The sequence below is a fragment of the Leuresthes tenuis genome, unplaced genomic scaffold (assembly GCF_036924035.1).
Source record: "Leuresthes tenuis unplaced genomic scaffold, fLeuTen1.0.hap1 SCAF_19, whole genome shotgun sequence".
In the NCBI taxonomy this organism is placed as follows: Eukaryota; Metazoa; Chordata; class Actinopteri; order Atheriniformes; family Atherinopsidae; genus Leuresthes; species Leuresthes tenuis.
Genome location: NW_027325373.1, coordinates 16,287,891 through 16,315,211, shown reverse-complemented (window position 1 = coordinate 16,315,211; position 27,321 = coordinate 16,287,891). Strand labels below are relative to the sequence as shown.

At 39.5% G+C, this 27,321-nt stretch overlaps 3 protein-coding genes and 2 non-coding genes across 5 annotated transcripts in view; all 5 read right to left on the bottom strand.

The window, feature by feature from the left end:
- Positions 1–27,321, bottom strand: part of ark2n (arkadia (rnf111) N-terminal like PKA signaling regulator 2n) — a 111,118-nt gene that overhangs the window by 2,754 nt on the left and 81,043 nt on the right. The gene's annotated exons all lie outside the window — the stretch shown is intronic.
- pdcl (phosducin-like) lies at positions 597–19,414 on the bottom strand. The gene is made up of 14 exons (XM_072372593.1): positions 19,320–19,414; positions 19,073–19,156; positions 15,927–16,043; positions 14,190–14,330; positions 13,958–14,101; positions 13,398–13,579; positions 12,524–12,607; positions 11,962–12,208; positions 10,449–10,735; positions 8,472–8,619; positions 6,177–6,531; positions 2,309–2,487; positions 1,951–2,132; positions 597–1,626 (listed from the first exon to the last, which is right to left on the bottom strand). Exons 1-14 carry the CDS (start codon positions 19,324–19,326, stop codon positions 1,063–1,065), a joined length of 2,721 nt encoding a protein of 906 aa, XP_072228694.1. The 5' UTR covers positions 19,327–19,414; the 3' UTR covers positions 597–1,062.
- rpl37 (ribosomal protein L37) lies at positions 22,360–26,122 on the bottom strand. Its single transcript, XM_072372174.1, has 4 exons — positions 26,049–26,122; positions 25,196–25,331; positions 24,823–24,907; positions 22,360–22,471 (listed from the first exon to the last, which is right to left on the bottom strand). Exons 1-4 carry the CDS (start codon positions 26,049–26,051, stop codon positions 22,402–22,404), a joined length of 294 nt encoding a protein of 97 aa, XP_072228275.1. The 5' UTR covers positions 26,052–26,122; the 3' UTR covers positions 22,360–22,401.
- On the bottom strand, positions 23,317–23,397 carry LOC140277612 (small nucleolar RNA SNORD72). Its single transcript, XR_011909118.1, has one exon. It is a non-coding gene; the product is annotated as a small nucleolar RNA SNORD72 (small nucleolar RNA).
- On the bottom strand, positions 25,404–25,483 carry LOC140277613 (small nucleolar RNA SNORD72). Its single transcript, XR_011909119.1, has one exon. It is a non-coding gene; the product is annotated as a small nucleolar RNA SNORD72 (small nucleolar RNA).

Below are 27,321 nucleotides of genomic sequence, written 5' to 3'. Positions count from 1 at the left end.
AAAGCCAGACACCACAGCTGTGGGAACGTTTTGGTCTTAAGCTAATAGGAAAACAAAAAAAAAATGCTAATAACTTGAATGAGAGGATTTGTTGAATGTGCAGAAGGGAGACGGTATTCAGACGAGCCAATACCCCCAAATATACAACTCTTAGTGGTGTAAAATGCAACAAAAAAGGGCGAGTGAACCATTTGTTGTATGAATAAATAAAAAAATGGTTTTATTGCAAACGTGTAACAGTAGAATTAACATGGAGCTGTTTCTGGCAAAATGTTCTGTTAAATGCATCATGTTTACCAGATAAATGACAATGCAGTTCATCTGATGTTTTGGTTGTCGTTTTATTCCGTGAAGCACTTTGGTCGACCTCGGTTGTCTTTAACCATGCTTTATAAATAAAGGTAACTTGACTTGGTGAGTGCCAGTCTTTTACTGCGTGAAGCAAAGTCGATGATGCGCCGGTGATTAATATTGCTCTACAAAACTGATTGACTTTACACACCACGAGCAACCATTGATCTATTAAGTTCTTGATTCATGCAGCTTAAACATCACTTGGAGAACTCTCCACAAATAAAAACACAACAAGCCGTGGATTCAAACACGTTGCAGTTTATTCATCTCACTATCTGTAATGGTACAGCACATAGAAAAGTTATAAAATGAACTCAAGATCTGTTCGGGTTGAAGGTTTTATGTTTGGCAGAGTGAAGCGTGGATAATGTAGTGGAGATGCACGTGAAACAAAGGGGGGGGGGGTGGGAATGTGTTTCAACAAACAAATAAATAGTCTACAATCACAGCTCAAACAAAACATTTAACTTACAGCATTCTTACAGTGAAGAACATGGAGGGAGGTCATAAGAGCTAGTATTTACTCTAACTTTCCAATTCATTTGTGGTTACAATGGAATGATATGAAGCAACCCACCGGTGTCATGTGTGCATTTACTTTTGGTTCTCCTCAGTCCCTCGTCACTACAGGGGGTCCACACTCCTAGATACAACGTAAAGTCCATGCAATCTATGTACACACGTTTCTCAAGCAAACAATGCACGGCTCTAGTCTATATCAAGGTCAGAGTCCTCATCACTCACAGTGCTCTGTATGATGGCTCCATTGCGAACCGTCTTTGGGACGATCGGGGGCTTCTCAGGCAGCAGGCTGTACTCCTGCAGCAGGGCCTCAAGGTCTACGGCGAAGAAGTCTTCCCCGAGCTGGTCTGTGAGCCGGACAAAGTTACCGATCAGGTCCCCTCCTTTGTAAACGAGCAGGGCCGGCAGAGCGCTGTCTCTGAACAGGGCGCTGGTGCTGATGGCCGAGCTGCGTACGCTGCAGAACTTCACCAGAGGGTGTTCCTGCGCCAGACACAGCAGGCTGCCGCTCATGGCCTCGCAGCCCGGGACGTCCGGCTCATAGATGTGGATCATGACCAGCGTGCTTTTGTCCTCTTTGTCCAAAGCCTCCAGAAAGTCCTCTCCGCTGTTAAGCTCGTAGACCTGCTCAAAGCGCTTTCCACGGCAGAGCTGGCGGCGCATCTCTTCAATGCGCTGCATACGGTAATGCTGGAGGAAGTCTTCGTCATCCTCTTCCTCTTGCAGCATGTTGTACTCCTGCATGGTCATCTGTGGAGCAGACCGTAGAAAACACATGCAATTAATTCAATGAATAGTCCAACATTTTGGGAGATACGCCTGATAGTATAAGTGCTCTTTGATAAGATCATACATCCAAGAGAAAGAAGACTCAACTCTGCACATACATGGAAAACAAGTGGTAAAACATCAAGCCTGGCTCTGTAGAAAGGTAACATCTGAATCCTCCAATATCTTCTGTTAAAATCAACTGTGCCACTAACTCAACTGATGTCAAAAAAAGAGCAACTCCCGTGGATTTTCAGGGTTAAAGTGGAATCGTTAAGTATGAATTTAGCCCCCCATCCTGCTTACTTTGCCTCTTATCTTGTCTTGCAGCTCCTTCTGTTTCGCTTTGTCTTTTTCCAGGTCGAGGTCAGAGCGGCAGGTCATTGAAAGCTTCTTGATCAGTCTTTCCATCTCTTTCTTCTGCTCTTGCTTCTGTTCCACCTCCAGCTGCTTGTACTTCCTCCAATCGTTGATCACACCTTTTGGTCCTGAGATGGAATAGCCAATATATACTCTTACAATTGTACATAAGCGATTCATGTAAATGAGACATCGGCACATAATGATGAGAACCAGACGGCTGCAGAACAAAGTAAAGAGTCACTCCCAAGTTTCTTCTCTGGTATCTTGTTGGCAGATGAGTAAATGAGTAAATCTATGTTACCTGTGTTGACAGAGCTCCCATCTGCACTGGAGTCTATCTCAGGCTCGTTGACACCGGCGTCGCGGATGGTCTTGCTCTCCCCATCTTCATCGTCACTGCCTTCATCCTCACTGCTGCTGTAGTAGTACTGCAGCTTCTCTCCCAGCAACTTGTCATCCAGAGTAGTCATGACAACAGTTCAACTGTGGGAAGCAGACCACTGAATGACACCATGATGGATGCATTTCTAACATTCATAAGTCTGTAACTGTAAAACTCAACCTCCTTGTTGGTTATTTGACTAATAATTCTGTGCGTGGCAGAGACACAACATTACTGCTCACTTTCTAACATCCTCTTCAGATTAATCCTCTTCAGATTAACAACTATTCATAATAGTTTTGTTTAACACAATGTTTTGATGCAGCATAATTAATCCAGAGTAACACCCACCCAAGCTGCCATAAGACGGATAGAAAGGGCATCTTTTCAAAATTAGGACATATATACTATACATAGCTTAGTGGCCAGTTCATCAAATCTAGACTGAAAAGCCTTTGGTGGTGCACTGATCCGTATGTAATCCAGCCTCTGTGCACAGATGGAAAGACACCATTATCAAATCGCTCTCACTCTTTTGTTTACAGTAGCCACACTGTGCCTCACTAGTATACAGGTATTTTGCTGTGTTTGGCTGCAATTTAACGACAGTAAAAAGAAGTCTTCATTGCCATCAAATAGTACGTGTCCAACACATGTAAACAGCAACTACAAGGCCCTGCAGCCAACACCAAACCTGTCTGTTGTTACAGACTAACAACGGCTAACTAAGCTAGCTATCGTTGTCCAGCTGGTGATTTTTACTGCATTTCCCTTAACTGTCTAAGCGCCAACGCCCTACTGTGAAAGGGGCATAGAGCGTCAAATGATCTAGACTAAGAAAGTGAGACGAGAACCAAAAAGGCGTGAAGTGTAACAAGACAGATTAGCATTAGCCAATGAGCTAGCGAGTTGGCTTCCGGTTACAACATTAGGCAGTTTTAACTTCGATAAGACGGAAAATATAACTATATTCTTATGGTGTACACATATTTTTACACTTATTCATCAATAGTTTCTTACCTTGGATCTATAGCCAGCTGACGTTGTAAAATGTCACCTGAAGCGACTCTTCACTCTTCGCTAATCCACTAGTTTAGCTGTCGCAAGCCACGCCCCTGGACTGCGATGCCTTCAGGACTAAGGGAAATGTCGTAATTATAATGTTTATGTTTATGCATTTTGCAGACGCTTTCATCCAAAGCGACTTACAAATGAGGATATAACATTACATCTAACATCAAAGCTAACAATAAGTCATTCCACCATCGTGGAACGACACATGAAAAGAGGCTGGATTGTCTTAAGCATGGTGGAGGCACCGCTAGACGACAATCCTGTGATGACCGAGTTCAGCAGGAGGAGAAGCTGAATGACATAATAGCTATGGAATTCCTGCAAAAGAAACAAGAAGGCGAAAGCACAGACAGTCCACAAATGACCACTTCTCCGTTCCGAATCAGCAAATTAAAACAATCCGACGCACATATATTTTATCTATGTTGGCATTAAAAGACAGACTTCTTTTTCAGTTGAGTGTGTTTCCTGTTTTATATTCACATTTTATGACCTCAGCTGGAGCAATAGGCAGAATTTGTAGCAGATCAAAGATGACTCGGGAAAGTGAGTGTTGGAGATGGCCCAGCATGTGAAACCAAAAAGAGGCAAAAGGCAAAACAGGCCAGAAACAAATTTCCAGCTACCTTGAAAAGCTTGCAAATGAGGCACCTTCTCAATTTGAATAATTTTCAGATGTACTCAGCCACTTCATTTGTTTGTAAGCTTTTTTCTACAACCTCTACAACAAATTAACATATTCATTTGATAGCAGATGAAAGTCATGCCCTCACAAAGTCCTAACAGAACTGAACAATTCCTCTCAGGAAACGCTTTTCAAGGCCTGCAAAGCTGCTGCCTTCAGTTGATGGATATTACAGGGGCTCCCTGTCTTATACCTTGCTCTCAGCTGGTAAAATGTTCTGCAAGGTTTAAATCTGGGGCAACAAAACCATAATGCAGTCAACAGTGGGAAAATAAGTAGGTGCTGATCTCAGTCAAAACATTTCATTCTCAAAACTAAGTAGTAAATGTGTAAAAACACAGAAAATTGTGAATTGTGTTTAATCTACCAAGCAATGTTTATAGTTTGATGAGTCTTAAATAATATGCGTATATTTAATTGCAATAGTAACCAGGCAGGATGTTTCTAAGAACACATGAGGACAATGGGACTTCAAATTGTAGAAATACAGACACTTAAACTTGGTAAAATTTGCGAGAAAACTTACAGTAAACAGGTAAATAAATAATTCTGCCAGGTAGTTCTTGCAATTCTATATCAATGAGATTTTTTTCCCCCTAATGTAATATACTACCAGAGCATATTTCTGTGTCAGAAGAAGAAAGAAAGTTAGAAAGTTTACCAAGCCTCCTGTCCATGTGCTTTAAATGCTCCTGAGGTAATGGTGAACAATGCATTGTTTGCAGTTTTGTTTTTGCAAAGCTACTGTATTATCGTCAAATAACGTCCCCATTTGAGGATTTTTTTTCTCCCCAAAAACAGTTCCTGTTCAATAGTTCAATCCTGTGCAATAGTTTGATTTTTATGCTTTTCAGAATCTACACAACCAAAATAACCACGAGAATAAGAAAATTCAAAATCAAAGCTCGGTTCTTAGAGGGCTAGACTAGCATTGACATTAATTTACAATATTTGTCACACATTTTAAAACTAAAGCACCAAATTTGTTTTTACATTTGTTTTAGCAAATGCAGAATAATTTGATCATCCAGCAGCACCTAAAAATAGTTTAGCTGTAATAACCATGTTACAAGAAATCGAAATGACTATTTCAGAGCATAGCATGTGACTTTCTGGAGTGACTTTACTATAAGTCTAAATTTTACTGAAAGCATATGAAGGCAACACATGTGACGTATGAACGTGGGAAGCTACTGGAAGCCTTGCAGTGCAGTTCCCACATTCGCGACAAGAGGACAATATGATAGTAAAATATATTACAACTATTACTACAACTCCTACTACAGCCACTGCTGTCACCGGCACGGTTGCCAAGCCAAACGTCCTGAATTTACTTCCTTTCTTTTCAATATTTTCACAAAAGGTGGTGCCAATAACAGGATGTGGGTTAATTCACCCTCCTGTTAAAACAAATCACATCTGCAGAGCTCCAATCTCTCACATGACATGTTTCAAGAAATCCAAGCTTTCATGCTTTGGTTTTATGTCTCTGAAATCTCACCGTTTTATCGGAAAAAACTTACTCAGTATTGGGTGCGTCCTCCTTCCATTTCCATCATTATTAAGTCTCAGGCCAAAACAAACAGGCAGCAGTAGATAACAGGTGGGAGTGGGATGTACAGAACAATGGAGGGTGACAACTATTGTAGTTACTGCCAATTTAAATGAATGAACACTCATACTTCTTATGTCTATAGTTTTATTTCGGTGAATGTTGATAATGAATTTCAATAAACTCTTTAAAAACAAATAACACCTCATACACCAATTACCAGACAGAGTGACCTGTAAAAGTCCTTTAGTCTTTAAGCACAAAGCATTTAACAAAAAACGTTTAGTTTACCTCCACACTAACATGTTTTTAGGAGGCAGTAAGTTAAGGAAAAGGTGGGTTTGATTTCATGCTGAGATCTGTGAGACCCTCACAGAGCATTTCTGTGGTCTCACTCATGTCAACACTTGCCTGTTCTATCCAGCAACCTGTTTTATAAGAATGTAAAAAAGCACAACTCTCTGAAGGGTCAAAGCTCATCGGTGTGCGCTTTCCCAACATCCTTCCCTTGTTGTATTTGCTCCTCTGTTGGGATTCTGAATGCCACATATGGACACGTCCTGGTGTTTTGACAGACCAGCTTCTTAAGTGTGGCAGAGTTTACTATATCAAAGCCGACTTTGCCTCCGAAGGTGCTGGGCTTCCAGTAATCTGGAGAACATATGGGGTTGCCCAGAAGACCTTTAAGGGAGAAGGGGGCACCCATCTCTATCATGCTCTCTCCAAATATGGCTGTGGCGCGAGTTTTCTCCAACATCAAGCCGGGGTAAAATTCAAGAGCGTCAATGTCCCCGTAGAACTCTTCCAGTACACGGGCTTGCTCCTCGTCATCTGCAAAAAGTAATCACAAGTGTTAAACAGTTAAAAGGCACATTAACAATGCAGTGCATCAAGGATTTAAAACTATTCCCTGCATGCATCTAAAATACTAACATTACCTTGTCAGTCCACCGATTTGGACCAGACTGAAGCATCTACATTGTCTAATAGGATATCATGAAAAAGAATTTTAACAAACGCAGGACACTATGCTGTAAAATTTGGTGATCCCATATTGGCACCCACTGGATTGTGCAATACCCACCAATGTTCATTTACCTAGTGAGACATCGACATACATAGCTACATGCAATAACAGGCTGTAAGTCTGCAGCCATTAGACTTTTTATGGAGGTGAACTCTTTAACATCAAACATTTCCCGTATTTCTCTGACACTGTTTTTCTCTTTGGACCACGTGCATTTCTGTGGAACTGTGCTTGTTGTTTAACGTGCGTTGTTGATTTCCAATGAGATCTCTGAGTTATGACTCAGGGAAGTTAGAATTGATTGCTTTTGTGTAAATACATGTTACAGTCTTCTGGTCACGTGATGATGTGGGAAATGGAAACTCAAGCCGCAATACATGTTCTGACAGATTTTCTTTGTCTCTGAGGGTTTGCAAACTTTGGAGATCATCCCATAAGATCAATTCTAATAGCACTGACGATCCCCTTATCTTTACTCCGCCATTTGAGTTACAGTGAAATTTGGGACAGACATTCAAGATGTATTACGTTAACCTCAGTGAGTGCTGTTTTTATTTTTAGCATCATCTTCAAGCCAACTGTTTCATAGGGTACTGTGATTTAGGACTAAACACCAGCAAAGCAGATGATTTCCCCATCAAATCTTAGGTGTAAAATGTTTATGTAAGGCCGTTCATATCAAAATGATGATTTCACCCCTCTACTTGTTTGGAGTCTTATTTTAAAATGATCATTTTCATCTTCCAAGTGCATCTAATTTGTCCACAAATTGCAACAAACCATGTAGACGCAGAAACATAAAGGTATACTTCAGATACAGGGTCATATATACATATTTGGAGCTTGGACGAATGGAAAAATACTCGTTGCACTGGTGCTCGAGTAGTTAGACCTGGACACAGCTAGTAAGAGAACCAAAAACTGTGATTTAAAACAAATTTGAACAAATTTCAAGTTAAAGTAAAACTTTGAAGTAAAACCTTAAGCTTAGGCTTCCCAAAAACTCTACAGGTTTGAGGCAAAAAAATGGTTTATTTAGTCTCTAAACTACAATGTTAATGGAGTGTTTTGCTGTGAAGTGAAGGCTCCCCTCCACTTGGTTTATGTGTTCTGCTTGTGAGTTCACAGATGTTGTAGTTTCCACTAAAAGCTTTGCGATCTTGCTGCTCACTCCATTTATGGAACATGTAGTCCAGCCCATTGATTCTCAACACTGGCATTGTTGTTTATTGGATGTGATGCTTACATGTTATCAATTAGTGTGTATGTGTGTCTCGTTGTAACCATTAAAGATATACCTGTCTTGGAGCAACATGAGCTTCTGTTACGAAGAGCATTAATCCTTCTCAAAAGCACTTCAGATTGTGGTTAATCCTCAGGTACTACCAGCATGGAATTTCAGCTCAAAGCACTATTGTGTCTATACACAACCTCACAGAGTCAATATTGTGGCTTTAGGCTAATATTTTCACCTACAGACACCTACAGGAAGCAAACCAACATAAAGATAAAGCAAAATATAACTTCACAACTTAACTCAACAATATCACTTAAACTATCTCGTAAAGAATGTTCTCCTTTAGAGAATAACGGTGAAATAATTATAAGAGATTAGTATCTAAGGGGGTATATTCTCAGGGAGTGTATGTTCAGCTGTTCTCACGGGCCTTTTAAAAGCCATGAATCGCCTTCCTGGAAGTCTGTCCTTCGAGCTGTGTGGGCTGCACAAAGCTGCTGGTCTTACCAGTGAACTGCATGAATGATGTGTATGGCTCAAGGTTAAAACGCTTCCTATATTCGTTGAAAGGTCGGAGCCGGAGTTGGCGGGACTCCTTTATTGTCCCCACAGCTACGTTGGTCACCACAGCGTTGATATTGTGGCCTCCACCGATCTGCAGAACAGACATTTGCGAATTAAGTACAATTTGCCTCAGAAAATGTTAACATCATAAAATCAAATATATGTGAGACCTTTAGCTCACACAGACAGATTGATGTGTGGGCAAACATGGAAATGTCTCTTCTCGCATCAGCATGTCAAAAATGTCATCTGGCATGTTTGCCTTCTGTTAAAAGAACCGGAATCCTTTGCTGGATAATTGCGTCACTCATGCAGCATCGACAAAATTGTCATTCTGAGACATTTCAAACCATAAATTGACTTAAAAGCACTCCGTGACATAATATCTGAATTTTTTTTATGCAGCTACATCATATAATGTTTCCTATTGAAGTCATCTGTTCAGCTGTTTGGTACCAACTTTTTCAGGAAATCGGCCTTTAACTCTGTGGCAAGGTGGGCTGGAGATCATTTTGTTTTTAGAAGAGGTTGAACAGCAGCTTGCTCGAAATAGACAATAATATAACCAGTTATTAAATAGTTATTGATTATTTTGAGGGTATATGGAGCCATACAGTTACAAACATTTCTAAACAAGGTAGTAAGTACAATGTCAAGTGGACTTCAGGAGGTTCTCATTGAGTCAGCCAGTATGTTTAGATCTTGAGGTAAAATGGGAGAAAATCTTTCAAGAATTACTGGCCGGGATGGACAAGCTTTTGAGGTGGAAGAAAAAGTTATAGTGTTAGCTTTGATGTTATTTATCTTGTTAACAGAACATTAATTGCATTCATTAACAGAGGAAACTGGAACAGAGGGTGATGCAGGAAAAAACATGTTGTTAATGGTATCAAACAGGATTTTGGGATTGTGTTGGCTACTTGAGATAAGATTAGAACAATATTTGGCTCTGGCATCTTTTACTACTTAATCAAAAACTGGTTGAAGGTTGTTTTTTTTTAATGGTCCAAATGTGCTTGTAACCTTGTTGTTTTTCACAGGCGTTCAGTTTTACAACATGATTACAGAATAGCAAAGTTTGTTTGGTTTTAGAATATAGCATCATTCCTCAGGAAATCCTGCGTTTGGAGATTCTTCCACATTCAGCTCAATATGAACCTTAACAGAGACTCTGTGTTCCAGACAAGCACCGTGCTTACCGGCGGTGGAAGAAGGGCTCCTGATGACGTTGCAGTGTGGCCACACAACATTTTAGGAGGTGCTTTGATTTATTCATCATCTGTGTGGGGGGGAAAGTCGACATAATGGCTGCTGAGCAGTCAGTTGTACAGTTTCTGGCGGTCCTTTTTTTCAGTTTGGTTTGGGTTTATTTGTTGGTCTGGGAAAATATCTGGGAGAGCGCCTTGTAAGGGTGGACTAACTTCTTGTCTTTAGTGATTGTTTTTCTTGTTTTTGTTTGTCTGTTGGGCTTATTCTGACTACCACTGCACTTTACAGCCTTAATTCTTCGTAGCAGAGACATCCGATCTGTTGGTTGGTTCTGTTCACGTGTGAAATGATTGTGGTGACTGTCCCAACTTTTTTAGACATGTTGCAGACAGTACAGTATGCAAAAATCCTCATAAAGTATTCTAACACTGCTTCTACTAAACATGGTACTGTCATTACCTTGGTTATAGTCCAAAAAATAAACATAAAATTCAAAATGCGGGACAGGTATTTAACGATCCAACCTGCACCAAATTGAGTTTCACATTTCAACGTGTATTTGTTATTAGAAACCGAGTAAATGCCTAAAGCCATACTTTAACACTTTAATACAGTTGGGGAGTTAGTCATGAATCACAAGAGGCTCAAAACAACATCACATAGTAAAACTGTGTGTTTGCACGCACCATGATCATAAAGGCTGTTTGTTACCTGGCCAGCAACTTGCCGAGAAAAGGCGTCCACCAGCTTCTCCACGCCGTAGTGTGTGAGAACAGACGTGTTGAAAAGGAACTGTGTGTATGTGAGCTCGTCTCCGTTTATATGGAAGCTGTCAGGCATCAAAGGGTGCCAGTGGTAGAGCTGGCTGAACTCCAGCGAGATGCGGTTGCCATACTGGAAGTTACTGTTGAACAGCAATGTGGGGTCAAACTTCAACTGCAGAAAGTAGCCACTGAGGTGCTGCACGTACTCCTCTATCACGATTCGGATTGTCTCACCTGAGAGAAATATAGAGAGGATGCAAAAAGGACACATTCAGATTAAACACACCGAAATAACACTGAGTCACGGCCGGAAAGGCTCAGCTAAGTTGAGTCCAACAAATTTAAGGCCAGGCACAGAGACAAAACAAAAAAAAGGACAAAATATACATTATGAATGTGTTAAAGAAAATTATTTTTCTTCTTGCTGGACTGTCAGATAAATATAAAGATGCAGCCAGCTGTCTTAGTCTAACATGAAGATCAGGCAGATCTGCCAGAAGAGGAACTAACTGTTTGGAACTGTTTGCCAATACCTCTCGAAAATCTCAAAAATGTACCCTGTATCTATTTAATCTCTTGTTTAGTGTTGTATCTGTGAGGTTGCCAGCAGCCATTGGACACTTGCACCAAGGATGTAAACATTAACAAAAACACCACAAACGTTCAAACCCAAAATGAGCATCTTGATTCGAAGAGTATTGGAAGCATCGAAGAGATTCTGTGTATATATTCTGCCCGTGGACTCCTGAAACTGAACTGAAATTTTAAGCCACTTGAGAAGTGAGTCTAACTTTTCGAAAAAATGCTACTTTTATCTTGATCCTTTCCCAGCAGTTTTACAATAACCAGCTGTTTTCTAGATCCAAACACAATGTCCAACCAAAGTTTTGAAGACATCAAAACTTGACCTGACTGTCAGCTGGATATCCTTCTCACATTTTTTAGCAATGATTACATCTGTTGATACAGCAACCCTGTTTTCTCATTTATGAAACTTGAGAATTGAAGAACTCCATATTGAAAAGAAGGATGATATTGGTCTATAATTTAATCTGTAGAGCAATAAGAAATTAATTTGATGGCGTTTTTTGCTTGATTGTTTTTGCATTTTTTTAGTGGAAACGATAAGCCAACTGAACACTGGCTGTAGCTTGAGCAGTAAATCTAGGAATTAACTCATCCACACAGATTCAGTGAACACCAAACAGGATTTCATCTGTAGATTAAAGGATACAATTGTTTAATCCTTGGATTTCTTTTCTTTAGTTGCAGACTGAACCGTACTGATAAAAATGAAGGTATCGCTCCATAGACTGTACTGTATTAGCAATATGTGAGCTACAGAACCATGAAAATTCATCTATGGTTTCATATAAAATTAGAGATGATGATAAATAAATCTCTATAGCAAGAAACATATTTCCTAAAGTGCTGAATCGTTCCGTCTGTGTTCAGCTCACCAATGATGATGAGACGTGTGGTCTGGAAAAGCTGCTCATCATCCCAAGTGGGATGCACTGCTTTTAGGATGTCACACACTCTGTTGTGCTCCCTGAGCCACAGCGTGGCGTACAGTCCCAAACCAGGAAGAAGTCCAAACATCTCCTGACCGATGGCCATTTGACTCTCAACAGGGACCCCAGGAGGGTAGTTCATCTTAACGGGTGCATCACCAACAGAGGGAGGGTACATATCTCCGTCAATTAACTGATGGGAAAAAGTAAAAATTAATTATGATGAAGAACATCTCTTTGTGAAATGCCTTCCTTTTTCTGACAGTTTATGACTCTAAATCTTGTTCAGAATGCCTCCGGATATTATAGTTTGCAGAGGCTCCTCAGAATAATTCATTCAGGCACAAAACTAGATAAAATATCAACAGTAAGGACTGACATAGTTTGCCGTTTGAACAAATTAAAATTATATCGTAATGAAGGAGACGCCACAAAGCAAAAAAAAACACATTTCTTTTCTATTCTGATCTTGATAAGATTCCTCCCTCTAAGGTTTCAGCTCGTTTACCTGATATTTCAGTTTTCCATCTTTGAAAAGCCGGAGCGTGAGCTGACGTTGCAAGTTGTCTCCATAAATGTGCCCCGCATCCACCTGCGTGAGTCACAGGGCGAAGACAAACATATTGAGTGAATCAGAAGATGTGTGCGTGACTTTCTGATGATGACTGTGTAACCAGAAATTTGTTGCGATGACACAGAGTTGTCTGTGGACTTGACTCATTGTTCACATGTATGGCACACCTCTTTTGGGGATCATAGACTGGAATGATTGGGATCTTCAAGGTACAGGTACAGAATGCCACACATGCACATGATTTAATCCAAGGACAAGCTTAAAATTACACACCAAACAGTGGTCACACAGTCGTCTGCATGGACACATATAAAAAAAAAATTAACTAAGGCACATACTTGATTAGTCAAGTACAAAATTGTTGAGCTAACATAATTGTATTGAGTTTTGAATTTTTCAACAATAAAAACATTAAAATATTTGCCTTAGTTTTTTTTTTTTTTTTTTAATGTGCGATCATTTCACACACAGCCAAACTATAAAATCTCTAACAGTAACAAGAACACTCCACAGGGGGTCAAAGGGGCCAGTGTGAGTGTCTGTGACTGAATACAGTTGGCCTGTTCCAGGCAAAGACAGGACAAGCCTTGAACTTATTAACAAAATCAGGCCAGTTGTTTCCTATCTGTAACATAAGGTGAGTTAGTATCAATCTTCTCAGTCAACTGTTTAAAAAAAATCTACTGCAATGGACTCGGATAAGCTTAAAACAATGTCATCTTAACAATTTTGTTAAGTTGTTGCTTTTTGTTTTTTCCTTCTCTAGGCATTTTACTGGCTGTAATATAAAAGTTTTACATGGACTGACCCCATGCCCTAGAGCCTTGGTAAAGCCCAGGCCCATGCGATTGTAGGTCTTAAAGAACTGGTGCGTGAAGTGCTGAGCAAAGAAAGCAAACATGAGGTTGGAACCCTGGGGGTCAGGTCTAAACGTCGTTCTTTTCAACAGCTTCTCTACCAGGATCTTGGGGTCAGGCAGCTCGGTTTTGCCTGAACAGAAAGAGAAACACGGCGTCACACAAAACACAAGAGAACACACAACGCTGCACCACAAATACACCAGGAAAATACACATTTACTTACACTCACACATTTAATAGTGCTATGGGAACAGTTACATTTGACATAAAATCCATTACTAAGTTTAAGAACTCAGCACAATAAAAAGGAGGCACTATTTAAAGGTGAAATAATTGATTTTGATCCTTTTTAGGCAGCATAACAAGTCATTGGATGACTTATTTACACGTGTAGCTGTTTCAAGCAGTATATGAGGAGGTCATGTTTCCTCAAAGTAACATATGCAATACCAATATTTAAGCCCCTGTATTGGTCCCAGATGGGAAAATATGACTTCTTAGATCTCACCTTTGACCCCCAGAGGTGTGGGGCAGTCCTTTGGCACAGGGGGCAGAATCCGAGTGTAGTAGCTGAGATTGTAGTAAGATTCCCAGTTGAGGTAGTCATATTTTGAGTTGAAAGTTGGAGGGTTGGGTATCAAGTTGGACCTCACTGTAAATAGGCAGAGAAGAGTTAGCAGGTGTATTGAACATGTGACAGGCCTCAACGAAATTCTTTGAATTAACTACTGACTCCGGACCTGTTAAAACCAGCCGCATGAGGACATCGCGTAAGAAGGTGCTGTTTACGATGTCCCAGAGCCAGTGGAAATGGGTGAGAATGTAGTTCACCGCATTTGGACTAGGCTTGAGGAAATGACGCACTCTGGTCCAAAACTCGGCTGCGGTTGGAGAACACAGATGAGAAAAAAACAAAACAAAACACAACATACAGTTTTGTTGTTACTGGAAATGTGCTAGGGATTTGGAGAGGAAATTCCCTCTCTGCTAAGTGATCATGTCATTCATCACCAGAACACTTACAAGCTTGACTTGTTTAAAAAGCCTGACTCCAGTCTTCTGGATGGCCAATGTTCTCGCTTCACTGAATTAATTAATCAAATGAAATAATACATACATTTATGCTCATGTATGGAGCGAGTCATCCTGATCCAAAGCCTCTAGAGCTCTCGCTGTTTGCGCTAATCAAATTTGAAATTAGTTTGAGATATTTTGAAGCCACAAATTAACATAAAACAAGATGTATTGCTCAGATAAACCTGAAGGTGTGTTTCATTGGGCAAAATTAGGCCAAATCTAATGTCAGTGCATTTTGCACTCGTCCCTGAGAGAAATTACACCAGTCAGCCACCACTGGAACCCAAACTTCCCAGATACTAACCCAGTCAAGCAATCCTTCAATGGGGCGGAGCAAGCCAAATCCATAGAGACCCCAACACACACACCACAGGAACCTAAGGATCTACTGCCAATGGTTTGATTCCAAACAGCACAGGACACACTCAGAGGTCCCATGTCCACGAGAAAGACCCATACAATATTGTATTGGTGGTTTTAATGTTGCGGCTACTAGATCTACAATCTACAGGGCATCAACAACCATTCTGATAATCAAAAGAGAGATTTAATTCTCTGTTCAAAACAAAAAGAAATTTGAGGGCATTTTACAATAAGGGTCCACGATTCAAAAAACTATCGTTGTGTTAAATTATGACGCAGCATTCAAAATGCTCTGTCTATCCGAAAGGCAAAATTAAAAATTTGTGATTAAAAAGAGAATTGGCAAATGAAAACAATGCTTGACTGTAACCTTAACTTAAAAAAAAAAAGACAGCACATGACTGATATCTTTCATGTAAACTTTCGAGGTTTTCAACACAGTAAATTCTATTGGATTAATTTTTGGCAATCAGAGAGACAAAAAATCTTTTCCACTTGGACATACATGACAGTGCATGTCCCAAGTTTAAAAAGATTTAAAGGTGTATTCTTGCAGCACTTGTATTTGCCTATTGCACCCTGGACTCAACCACATTTCCTTCCTCATCTTATTTCCTTGCGTGTTTCCCTCCCACTCTGTCTCTCTTTTCTCCCTGCACAATCAAAGTTAATTGTTTTTATGCATGATGTGACTGTCAGCTGGATATATCCCTACTGATTAGATACCGCAGTGTGGGAGGATTCTTTGTTAATGAGAAGCAGACCAGTACAGCATGTGTGTACCTCAAAAGAAGAGATTAGTGGAGATAGCTCTGATCCAGCTGCTCTCTTTCTCACAGTTTCACAAATTTTTCCCAAATATTTGGATCCAGACAAGTTTTATCTCTGTGAGCCAGGAGCTACGTTGTACTATTTCCTGATTTAACATTCCATTTGACCCCCTGTGTCTTATGAACAAAAGAATGTTTCAAATTCCTTGAAAGTGCAATACTAAAAGAGGAAATGAGAAGAGGTTTAAGAAAGTTAAGCGGACTCACGGATGGTGCAGTTTTCTCCGTAGTAGCCGGTACGAGTGCAGTCACACTCATATTTGTCCTCATTGTAGCGTACACACACTCCCCAATGCTGACAGGGAAAATAACAGCATGGATTCACTGTGGAAATAAAACAGAAAAGTCATGTCAAGACCTTGAGAAAGGCTTACATAAGTCAGCCAGGAAGAACATATACGAGACATGGAAAGAGACTGAGAAAGAGATCAAATGTTAACATAGCACTGATTGCAGCTCTCATTCCTGCATGATGACTTGTTTCCCATAAAAGAACATCTGTTTCAGTGTCTGCACCTTAAATACACTTCCGAGTTTAAACGGAAGTGTATTTAAGGACTTGTTTTTCTGAAAAAGTTGTATTAAAGAAATACATGTAATCTGGTGCAATAAACTCATTCAAATTCTTGTTTCCAGTTCAGTTGTCCATGTATTGAAAAAAGACAAATAATTGGCAAAGTAATAACAAAAAAAAAAAAGACGTATTATTGCAGATAGAGGTGAAACATTTCAACCCATCTTTATTTGGTCAACACTTCTATTTACAAGGTCATTATATGATATGAACTTGAACTAATCACTTCGCAAAGTTGACAAAGCTATGAAACGAAAGCCCATTTAGGATTAAAGGTAAGAACACGAAGCAAAATATGTGTATATATAAAATGTTTTTATAGCTGAGGTGTGAACTGATTGTGATTCAACTTGACAAATGGCACTGCCCCTAACTTTTTTGATTTCCTATAACAGTCTGTGGACGGATCTCTGCGAGGGACACAGGATGGCTTTTCCAAAGAAATACAAATGTTAAGATGTTTATGCCCACTCCAAAGTGCCTCATCTCAAATCTTCTTCTCTACTCCACTTCAGCTGCCTGTAACTCTGAGTTACTCTTCCAAATGGGGTCCGATGATGGTGCCGTGATATACTGGTGTCCAAGAGAATTGTAATATCAGGAGAACAAAATGTTGATTTTGTGTTTATGATACATTTATAATACGCTTTAATCTCCTCATTTAACCCATTTAATTCACAGTCAGACTAAACAAATCACAATGCAGCCGTAGTTACCACATCTATTACCACTATGTTTGTCAGTTACATTCACTCTCATGTTTATCGTATCATCATTCCAATCAAGGCAAATTTGACTGCCATGAGAGTTACTCAGAGGATATTCAAAGTAGCCTTAAGATTTCTGCTCATATCCCTCCAGTACACATCTTTTCCTGCTGTAAAACCCAAGATGTTGTGGTGGGGGCTAAATGTTGAGACTTCCAAACATCTATCCATAAAATAATGGTTAACTACATCCATCATTTTATATTACCATCTACCTCCAAGTGCGAGCATTATTCCTCATTCACGACGGACAGCTTACTTTTGCCAAATTTAGGATGGTTGAGTTCCAAATTACAGGAACATTCCAAGGAAATCTTCAGGGAATGAATGATAAGGAATTTATACACCCATAAAAGTGTTACCGCACTCATTTTAACTAGTTTCTGAGCAAATGTTTGTTCAAAGACAGATTGGAAAAGGCAAATACAACTCTCATTTCTGCCCATCGTGTGTTGGGCTGCAGCCAGCAGTTCTTCAGCTTAAGTTACCATACAGACTGGAAACAGGGGGGAGCAACATCTGGAGGAAAATGTAACAAAATCTTCCAATGAGCATCTGTAACTCTCCTGATGACCATTGTATATCCTGTTTGTTTTAGAGCTAAAAGTTGTTTCAAGGCTTTTCATGCACTAAGCTATTTCTTGGCCAGGCATCAGAAAAAACAGAATTTCATTTTCTATACAGCCTTTTGTTTTGCAGAAGGTAAAGTGTTCAGTTCCATGTCAGTATGCTGAGCTGAGGCAACTAGCCTCTGAATGAAAAAGCGTTTCATCGACAGCAAACGTGTGAACATAGCATCTAATGAAGAATTATCCTAAACTTCTCAAAGTCAAACAAAAAGTGTGAGTGTGAGAGTGCTAAATACAGCCGCATTGAAAGGACTCCGTTGTTTCACACACAAAGAAATAGAAGACGGCAGAGGGGAGGGGTTGGTTTCTTGAATGAGCCGCACATAAGAAGCAAGACTATACATGTTAGTCTCAGGGTGACAGAATAAACCTCAAATTACCAGTTTATGACATAAGGCAACATCAGATATTTCCTTACCCAAAGATTTATGCACAAATGTTTCCTGATGAGTTCTCCGTGTAACAGATATAAACGCCACAAGCACAACATCTGAGCTCTTCCAAAAAAAAGCATTGCGGTAAGGAGCTTGTATAACCTTTCCTTTGCATACAAAGGCATGCCGCTCTTTGCCCTCTTCCTTCTGTCTCCCTACAGCACGCTCAGTTAATCGGAAACGACATCGGACAGTTATGCAAGCTCCATCAAAAAGGTAAAAAAAGCAAAGGTCAAAAGAACTTCAAGCCTCACACAGAAAGTGTTTCCTCCTGCGACTCAGTTGAAATCATCTAGTCTGGGCAACAACAAGGACACAAAACTTCATCTTGGAAAAACACAAGACTTCGGGTAGGAATTTAAAGCTTATAACTTTTGCCTGAGGGTAAGATACCATACTGTTTACATAAAGGGTGTGAGGGGAGATGCAGACCTACAGGTCAGGCAGGAACAGACTGCTCAAGGGGCTTGGCTTCAAGATATAAATCCATCCATTCTTATAAACACTTTAGAGCTAAAAGTTGAAATCGTTCCTATGTTTCGCTTGACGTAAAAGGAAATAAGTTGGTTCAGATTCACCATCAGTCCGCCTTAGTCTGTGTCCTTTTTACACTTTTGGAAGAAAAAAAAGATGCCACAGATGAGCATGACAATTATATCATTTGCAATGCTTCTCCTAGATGATAATGTCATATTATGATTCCAGGAATCATCTTATCATGACACGCCTTAGTTATCGGACAAAACGCAGAACAGGAATGCTAAGAAGTCTGTTGGCAGCTGAAGCCACTTCTTCTGAGGAAGACCTGTCGACGCCTAAAAGGGATCACAAAAACACACGCATGCACGCACTTGGACCCAAACCCGACATGTGTTTTCTGCCTCATTTGCAGCTTTGAGACCACCAGACTAACAGGCGATTATGTCGCTATTTGCAACTTCAGACCCACCTGTGCCGGAGGTAACCTCCTCACCCTGGCATCCAGACTCCTGCAGCAGCAGGAGGAGAGCACAAACTGATCCTAGGACAGAGGCTTGGGAAAATTTTTGGAATCAGAGTGTGTCTAACAGGAGACAAATTCAATACACAGCAGGCAAAAAAAAAAACAGCAAACACACACTGGCCCCAGCTTGAGCCTCCTGTGTATGCCTTGATACATGAGAGACTCAAAAGTGTGGCTACATTCACATACTCACCTCTCATTACAGCAGCCTCAGTTCAAGAGAATGTCATTCCAACTCTAAACAGAAATGTGAAGCAATCCAGGCTGTCTAGGAGATGGAGACTGTGTCAGAGTTGCAGCAGCTGAGAAAGAAAATGAGAGTGACAGAGCAGGAACGGCTGTTCAACGAGTTACCTTCTGTCTCTGAGCGATTCAGCCCCACCACTCAGCTTTACCTACCAACAAAGCTAAACAAGAGTGAGTGGGCTGCTCCAGCTCCTTACTGCCTCCTGCTGCTGGTTTCCTAATCCCTGCCTTACTCATGCGTATATTTCCACATCAAAGCCCAGGTTGGCAGAAGGAGCAGAGTTTCTCTTATTATTTCCATCTCACACTTTTTCTATGTCAAGTGAAATTATTTCAAAGTCTTTAGGCCTGTAAAATAGCCAACCTCAGTCCCCTAATGAAAACATCTGTAGAAAAAGACGATGTTAAAATGCTGTTAAGGCAGAGTTTATTTTCTATGATTTAAAAATCCAACACATGAAGTGACTAAACTGCCTGGAAAACAAGGCATGGTAGATGGGGTTTAGCACCCAATGAGGTATCTGTTTTTTTCTAGCATTGTAGGCAGTGAAGGCATCAAACCATTTAATCGTGACCCCTGATCTAGTTGAATTTGCATAGAAGTGAACATATTCCTTTTTTTTTTAAAAAAAAGGGTGCGTAAAATATTCAATCCAAAATATTTCTATTAAAACTATAGCAACCAAAGAGTACAACAGATAAGATGTACTTGGAGAGGTAGAATTACAAATTGAAAATGTGAAAACTGAGTAACAGCAACCTTCACAGAGGTGGAGGAGGGTTTTAGCAGCGGAGAAACCCTGCAGCAGTATCAAGGTTGTTTAGAAATACCGCTTCCATAAAACATATCTGCGCTTATCTATGACTGAAACCAGACTGATGTCAGATCCTCCAACAGATAAAACCTCAAACATTTTGTTGACACAATATACAGCAAACCTCCACTGGGAGAGAGAGAGAGAGAGAGAGAGAAGTGGAAATAGGATGCTTAAAAATAAACAGTAGCAAAGGTTTAACAGTTTCTGATTTATGAGTGCTCTCATATCGAGAGACACAAAAGGATTTCCTAATCTCACAAGCCACTTTGGGATTTTCCCAATCTCACCCACAATCTCCCTACAGTGACATAATGCATTTAGTCTGGCAAAATCTTATGTACTCTGTTGCCTTCAACTTACAACTGCTGGTTTTCCTCAGTGTGGTGCCTCCAGCTGGGCATTTCCCAGCTGTGACCATAAGATTCAGTCTTTTCACTCAATTGTAAACCAACTTCAGTCATCACCTGCATTGTCTGGTGCCCGATAAATATTTAGTCTTAATTTGGTATCGAGGATGTTTTACAGCCACATGAAGCCATTTTTTTCCCCCCAAAATGCTACTTTACCAAGTCACGTAAGAGGAAATTCTGCCAGAATTCCTTCTCTAAACAGCCGAGAAAAGTCTTTGGAAGTAGACTGCAGGGATCTCTGTCCAGTCCCCTCCGTCTGCATCCACAGATGCAGGTTAGTGCCTTCTGTGTGTAAAAGCAGCAGATTGAGCTGATATTCTGCTACTTTAACGATGCAGTGTGAAAACCATGCAATGTCCAGCTGTGGTGTGGAAACAGCTGAGCACACAAATGGACTATTTCAAATACATCTCTAAACCTCTAAGGATGCAATCATTCAGTTCCTTCAAGAAAGCTGTTTATACGCTGCACATCTGTTATCGGAACTATTAATTATGAGCTCTTATTTTGTAAAAATGGATGCAGTGTTACAACAGAGAGGAGAAGGCCTTGTCATTTTGTCAGCTTTATGTTTGATAGATAAATATTAACAGGATTTGCTGCATTTTTCTTTTGGACAAGACATTTAAAGTGGTGTTTAAAAGTTTGTGAATATCTTATTCTTCTGTGAATTCCTCCATTTTTACACTAGGCTCAGTGTAGATGAGGACTCAATTTTTCAAAAGAGGGAAAAACCTAACAGACGATCATTTGTTCTCCTTACGCTGCCAAAAGTATGTAAACTTCAAACAGTTCGGTTTTAAGGTGAAATTGGACTTGAGTGCTGTCGATCAAATGACTGACAATCAAAAACAAGTTTTATTTTAAGAAGAGACCGACTAAAAATCTGATTTAGATGTTTGTTAATGATGCGACAAAGAAGATTTCTTTGTTAGACTCCCAAAGGTTTCCCAACTTGCCATCATAGATGAAACAATGAACGCTGAATCATACCAGGAAATGATTGGATAGGATGCTTTCCCACATGACCTGTAAACCCTTCTTCTGACAAAGGATAGTTATGAAGAATAAATATCCTCTTTGTGGGACAGCCACTTCAAAGACCTGACCTCAATCCACTCCAAATGCTGCAAAGACTTGAGGCTTCATGTGGAGAAACAAATCAACATTCCAGACTAAAAAAAATGGTCTCATCAGAACAGACCGATGTAATACTTGAATGCTGATTTGCGGGCGACTGAGCAAGTTTCTATGAACAATGTTACTGCACAAAAAAGATGGACTTCTGCAGAAAAAAAACAAACTAAAAACTGTAGAAGGTAATTCAGTTGCATTGCTTTAAAACGGTGAATGTTCACATTCTGGCCCACAATAAACACTTCAGTGTTCATTAATTTGCTTAGCTAAAATCTGACTAAATTCTTAGGAATTTAGTGACATTTTTCCCCCACTTCCTGCTACTTTTTCTTTAATCTGTTGAAGGCCATTGAGGCCGATTGTCCTCATGTATTATGCTGGTATACGTTCGCCTGTACAGGTATAAACTGCAAGAACTCCAGTGCCATACAAGAGCAATGCTTTGGAATTTTTTTATTTTTCCAGGTTTGTTTCATCTTAATACAATGATCCATTATATTGGAAATTTGTAAAAGTGGAAATGATGTCACGTATGAACTGGTTGAAAACAACGTTCATTTCTCATCAATGTTCAGACAATGATGCTTCAAAACAATAATAAATCAAGAAAATAGACCGAAACTCCTGTTAACAACACATTTATTTAATCAAAAAAATGTGTCTTTTAAGATGAGCTGGAGGCGGCCACTGCAGCACGTCTGGGTTTAGGGGTGGTACCTTCCCGGAAACCATTTCTGGAAGACAAAAGGAAAGAAAAAACATGACCGTGCTGCTAACAAAGTATTTTGGCTAATGCATAATCCTGGTAAGACAGCAAGAAATCTTATATTTATTACTCTACAACGACGCAGAACATTTTAGATTTAATATAAAAATACTTCTCTCAGCTTACTTCTGTCAGTGGTTCTATGCGGGTTACCTGACCAGCCTGGCTGAGGGGCGACTACATTTTAATTAAAAACATTTATTCCAACCTAGCTTAAATAAAAGACAAGTACTTGAGAGAACAACAGAGCTGAAATCTGACATCTACCAACGGTAAATGGGCCAAAGCTAAAAACAAAAAAACATGAGAAGCACAGACATGATGCTTCATTTCCAGCGAACGCTCCCAGTTTAAAACTGACCCACAATGACCAAAGCAGCATTTGTTGTACCATTTCCCTGAAGGCAGAGGGATTACCCTGATGCTATCTTTACAGCCAATAAGGGTGATTAAACCATTATAAATAATTCAAACTCTTTTTCAGGGACACCTGCAGTCTGAGTTTACAGCTGACTATGGGTAAACATGTCAGATTACATGAGAAAAGAGTCTTTAACTATCAAGTTTTAACGGTGTAATCTAACTCAAAAATATGTCCCGCGAGTTGTCAAATCCTCATTTTTAAAAGTAGTATGGGGCCGATGCAAGATTTCCAAGTCATAAGAGTTCTAATAAAAGACTGGAATAGTAAAAAAATTTTTTTTTTAAAGTGTTCAACTAAAACAAATGGGTTTAATTCACCGGTTAAACCAGGAGGCTCAAGCAGGAGCAAAATATTCCTCAAGTTTACAGTCACTGTTTGTCTTACAAAGTCGCTTACCTCAGAGAAAATAACTGATATCACAGTGAGTTCATTTGTTCAGACATTTTACTTTTCACCATCATTGGTAAGCGTCGCTGAAGCTTTAACAGGACTGGAGGTAGGCTCCCATAGAGCCTCATTTCATTTGGAAAGCAAAAAACAAGTGCTTATCTCTCACAGCTGTTAAGTAAGCCTACAACCAGTAGCAATAACAACTGTGAGTAACATGTAATTATAACCTTTAATGAACCACACAACTTATTTCCCCCTCTACTGTCAGTTGTTTGTGGGATTTCTAAGTGTGGTTGCCGAAAGATTTGTTCACATCTCTCTTGCCAAATAAATAAAGATGGAAAATATTTTCTGCTTTAGGCACACCTGCATGATCATGTCCTCACAGGAATTTAGTTTACAAAAAAAAAAAAAAAAAAAGCCACAGCGTTATGCACTTTCAGATCAATTGTCAAAACAGTTCAGTTATGACATTACATTTAGTTTGATAAGCACCACGTTAAAATTGTTTATACCGATATTTTTTTCTCAATACAGTCACTTTCCACAAAACCAAACACATAATTAACTTTAGTCATAAACCCAAACCTTATTTTATTTATTAGAAAAACTCACATTACATCCATCCACTTTAAGGAGGAAAATATTAAATTAAGCCATAATGAATTAAGCTAAGAGGTAGGAATCTTGCTTAGATAACCTTCAGGAAATATGTCAACAAGATTCACTTACATATGTTTGTAGTTCAAGCTGATAAATCTAAGTATTTACTAAATTCAGGTTTAGCTTGATGGCGTTTCTCATATCACATACTTACTGATGTGGAAAATAATTACATCTACGTCTATTAGGAACGGATGCCACTTTATGCAATTTACTTAAAAAAATAAAATAAAAACACTAACAAGTAACATATTGCGAGGCTAAATATCTTGCCCGAGGATACTCTGACATGTTAAAGGGGGATGTTGAGGATAAATCCAGCATTGCTACCGATTGTAAGACCACAACTAAGTCCTGAGCCCCACTCAGCCCCGTCATACGATACATGCACACAAACAAAAATATGCACAATTTAAGACCTTGCAAAGAAAAGATGCAGACATACATCAAGGCAAATATAACCATTTGCATTAAAAGCCAATAGTTTAAGCTCTCAATTTTCATTTGTTTTTATTTAAGTAAAGTAATTCCCTAGTTTGGGATGAATAAAGTACTTCTATTCTTTTCCATTACGGCGAAAAAAAAACAAACAAAAAAAAAAAAAACAATGTTTACACTAATTTTGTCCAGGAATCAGGTTTGAGAGGGTCACCTTTGAGAGGCCACTCTGTGAATTAAGCAAAGTCCTAATATATCTATTTACCTAAAAGAGCACAGTTACACCAAACGAGAAGACATACAGCAAGAAGGTATGTTTACACAGAGCTAAAAGAACAAGCCTACTGGACACACTTGTAGCTGGCTCTCATGTATTTGGCCTAAACATCACCCTAATACCTCACCTGAATCTGCGGTAGACAACCTTCAGGTGTCTCAGACGGCCAGTCCCAGTGGTGTTCCTCCTCTTGGCCTTAGCGCTCCAGTTGTCTGCGAAACAATCATTTTCATCAATCAAGACTGCCAGGTATATCAGTGACAAATTAAATAATACACAGTCAATACTGTCAGAGGAGTATAAGCTTCAATAGTAAAACATCACATCATGACAGCAGATACAGGGCTACAAAACTAAAACACTGATTCACGAGGACCTGTGCAGTAATCAAAACATGAACCTAAATTTTTTAGGTCTACTTTCCCACATTAGACCAGACTTCCGAGTCTTATACAACTCTTTAAAAAACTAGAAATGCAAGATCCTTCTGGAGAACTTACACTTTCTCTTGCGCTTCTGGGGGTAGCCACACTTGCCGCAGCTGGACTTCTGCAGATGATAGGCCTTGGACCCACAACGACGGCACAAAGTGTGCGTCTTGTTCCGACGCTTTCCAAAAGATGAAGTCCCCTTCGTCTGAGAGATGAAGACAGATCAGGGTCAGAAATAACGCACTACAATCCTCAAGTCCAGATCAAGGGTGCGAGTGTCTTGTCTCAGTAAAAAGGAGTGAATCACAGAAAGTCATTTGTTCAGACATTTGTGTTTGAATACATCACTGACAAGACCTTAGCTCAGGTGGAACCAAACATGTAGCACACGATGCGAGGGATGCAACATTGGTGAACACAGTCAAACTGCTCAAACACATACTGTAGTGGTTTAAATGGTGGCTTCAAACATTAAAACCAACTGTCCAATTTAAACCACCGCGTGCTAACTTTGCGATAATGGAACATTTCACTACATATAGCTGCTAGCTAGCTATGCTACCTACTTCCGAAAAAGTCATTAGCAATTTCACTAGCATCTAACCTATGCTTGTTTTCCCAAAAAACTCATAATTTAATTGAAAACAACAAGTAGTTCAAGTAATGTTAACGTCATGTAGTCTTTTTCTGGTGAATTTAATCCCATTCTGCACACTGAACCATGGCGCTAATGGCTGCAAATACAACGTTGAACAGATGACACAGGAACTGTAAATGTATTAAAATGAAGCTTCATCTCAAAAATATATCATACAAAAGCTAACTTTACTTATCCGACAACAAGTCGCGATAATTCCGTGCCAGATTATCCGCACAATAAACAGATGTTAAAAGATTTCTCTCTGCCAGCCTTGCTTCTTACCATTATCGCCCGGTGGCTTTGGGAAAAGAGACCGGAAAGGGAGATTGCGTTGCACAAAATCACATCCGTGCAGCTTCCCGTGTAACACAGAAATATGACCCTTAAGAGCACAACGAAATTAATAATAATGAAAGCATCAGTTTGAAACTGCAATGGGGAAAAATTATCGAAAAGCGACAGTAAAGTAATTTAATGGCCTATACTTCGATTATACGTATTAAAAAAAATATTTCGAAATGTTCAGTTTATTTTCACACATCCCATGGACGAATGATGAAACAAGAGTTCCCCCATCACAATCTTAACAGGACCCTACTCGTTCAAAGGAACAAGACACAGTTTTTTTCTCTCTCCAACTGTAGGTTTTGCAGATACGTTAGCAACATTTTGCGTTCCTTACTGCTAATTCATTTGGTCCCTTTGTCTATCTTCATGGTTATTCTTTATCATTTCCTTTTAATATTCTTTGTGTTTATTTTTTGCCATTCTGGGGCCTTTTGAGGTAATGTGACTGATTTTGGTTGTTTTACATCTTTTTTTTGGTTATATTTTTTCCATGTGGGAGACATTAAAACATTAATTTACAAAACGTTTGAGTAGGCCTAATATACATGATAATCTAAAACCACACGTATTGTAATCAATTGATAAGGAAGGTATAAATTTACTTTAAGGTAACGTTACCTTAAAGGTAAACTTTAAGGTAACGTTATAATTTTCAGTAAGGGCTTTAAAATATGTCAGTAGTAAAACAAATCTAATGGAAATACTTATTAACTGACCCCATTGCACTCATAAAACAATATACACATTTATAAACAAAGATATGTCATCCAGCTTGATTTTTGAGCCTAATTGATCATGGTATCGCTTTGTTACCTACATTATTTTGGAAGCAAGTTACTGCCCCAACAAAGGGAGCCAAATTAGGATGAGAGTAAGATGAGAGTAAAAATATTTCAAAATGGAAAGTGTTTTACAGGTACATCACCCTTATTTGGGCAAATCTGCACACCCTTTACACAAAGGGTGATAATAAGATTGTATATTAGATGCAAAGCACAAATTTGGCATCCTACATACTGTGTATAGGCTCAGTGTGAGGAATGAGCTCAGATCACCTCCTTTGTGTCAAGAGATCAGTCCAAGATAGAGGTAGAGGAACTGCATCCTGGACTAGATGGTGGTGGGGTGATTAGTTCTGTCACCTGTACAGATACTCTGGCTTCCTCCTACCTTTCAAAAAACATGCATGTTAGGTTAATTGGTGACT

Excerpts from the sequence above, each read along its gene's own strand:
- pdcl (XM_072372593.1), bottom strand. Across the intron at positions 14,102-14,189 it reads CATGCGGCTGGTTTTAACAG|TGAGGTCCAACTTGATACCC; the intron begins GTCCGGAGTCAG and ends GCCTATTTACAG. Across the intron at positions 12,209-12,523 it reads ATGGAAAACTGAAATATCAG|TTAATTGACGGAGATATGTA; the intron begins GTAAACGAGCTG and ends TTTTCCCATCAG.
- rpl37 (XM_072372174.1), bottom strand. Across the intron at positions 24,908-25,195 it reads CCAGAAGCGCAAGAGAAAGT|ACAACTGGAGCGCTAAGGCC; the intron begins GTAAGTTCTCCA and ends ATTGTTTCGCAG. Across the intron at positions 22,472-24,822 it reads GTTGTCTACCGCAGATTCAG|AAATGGTTTCCGGGAAGGTA; the intron begins GTGAGGTATTAG and ends TTTGTCTTCCAG.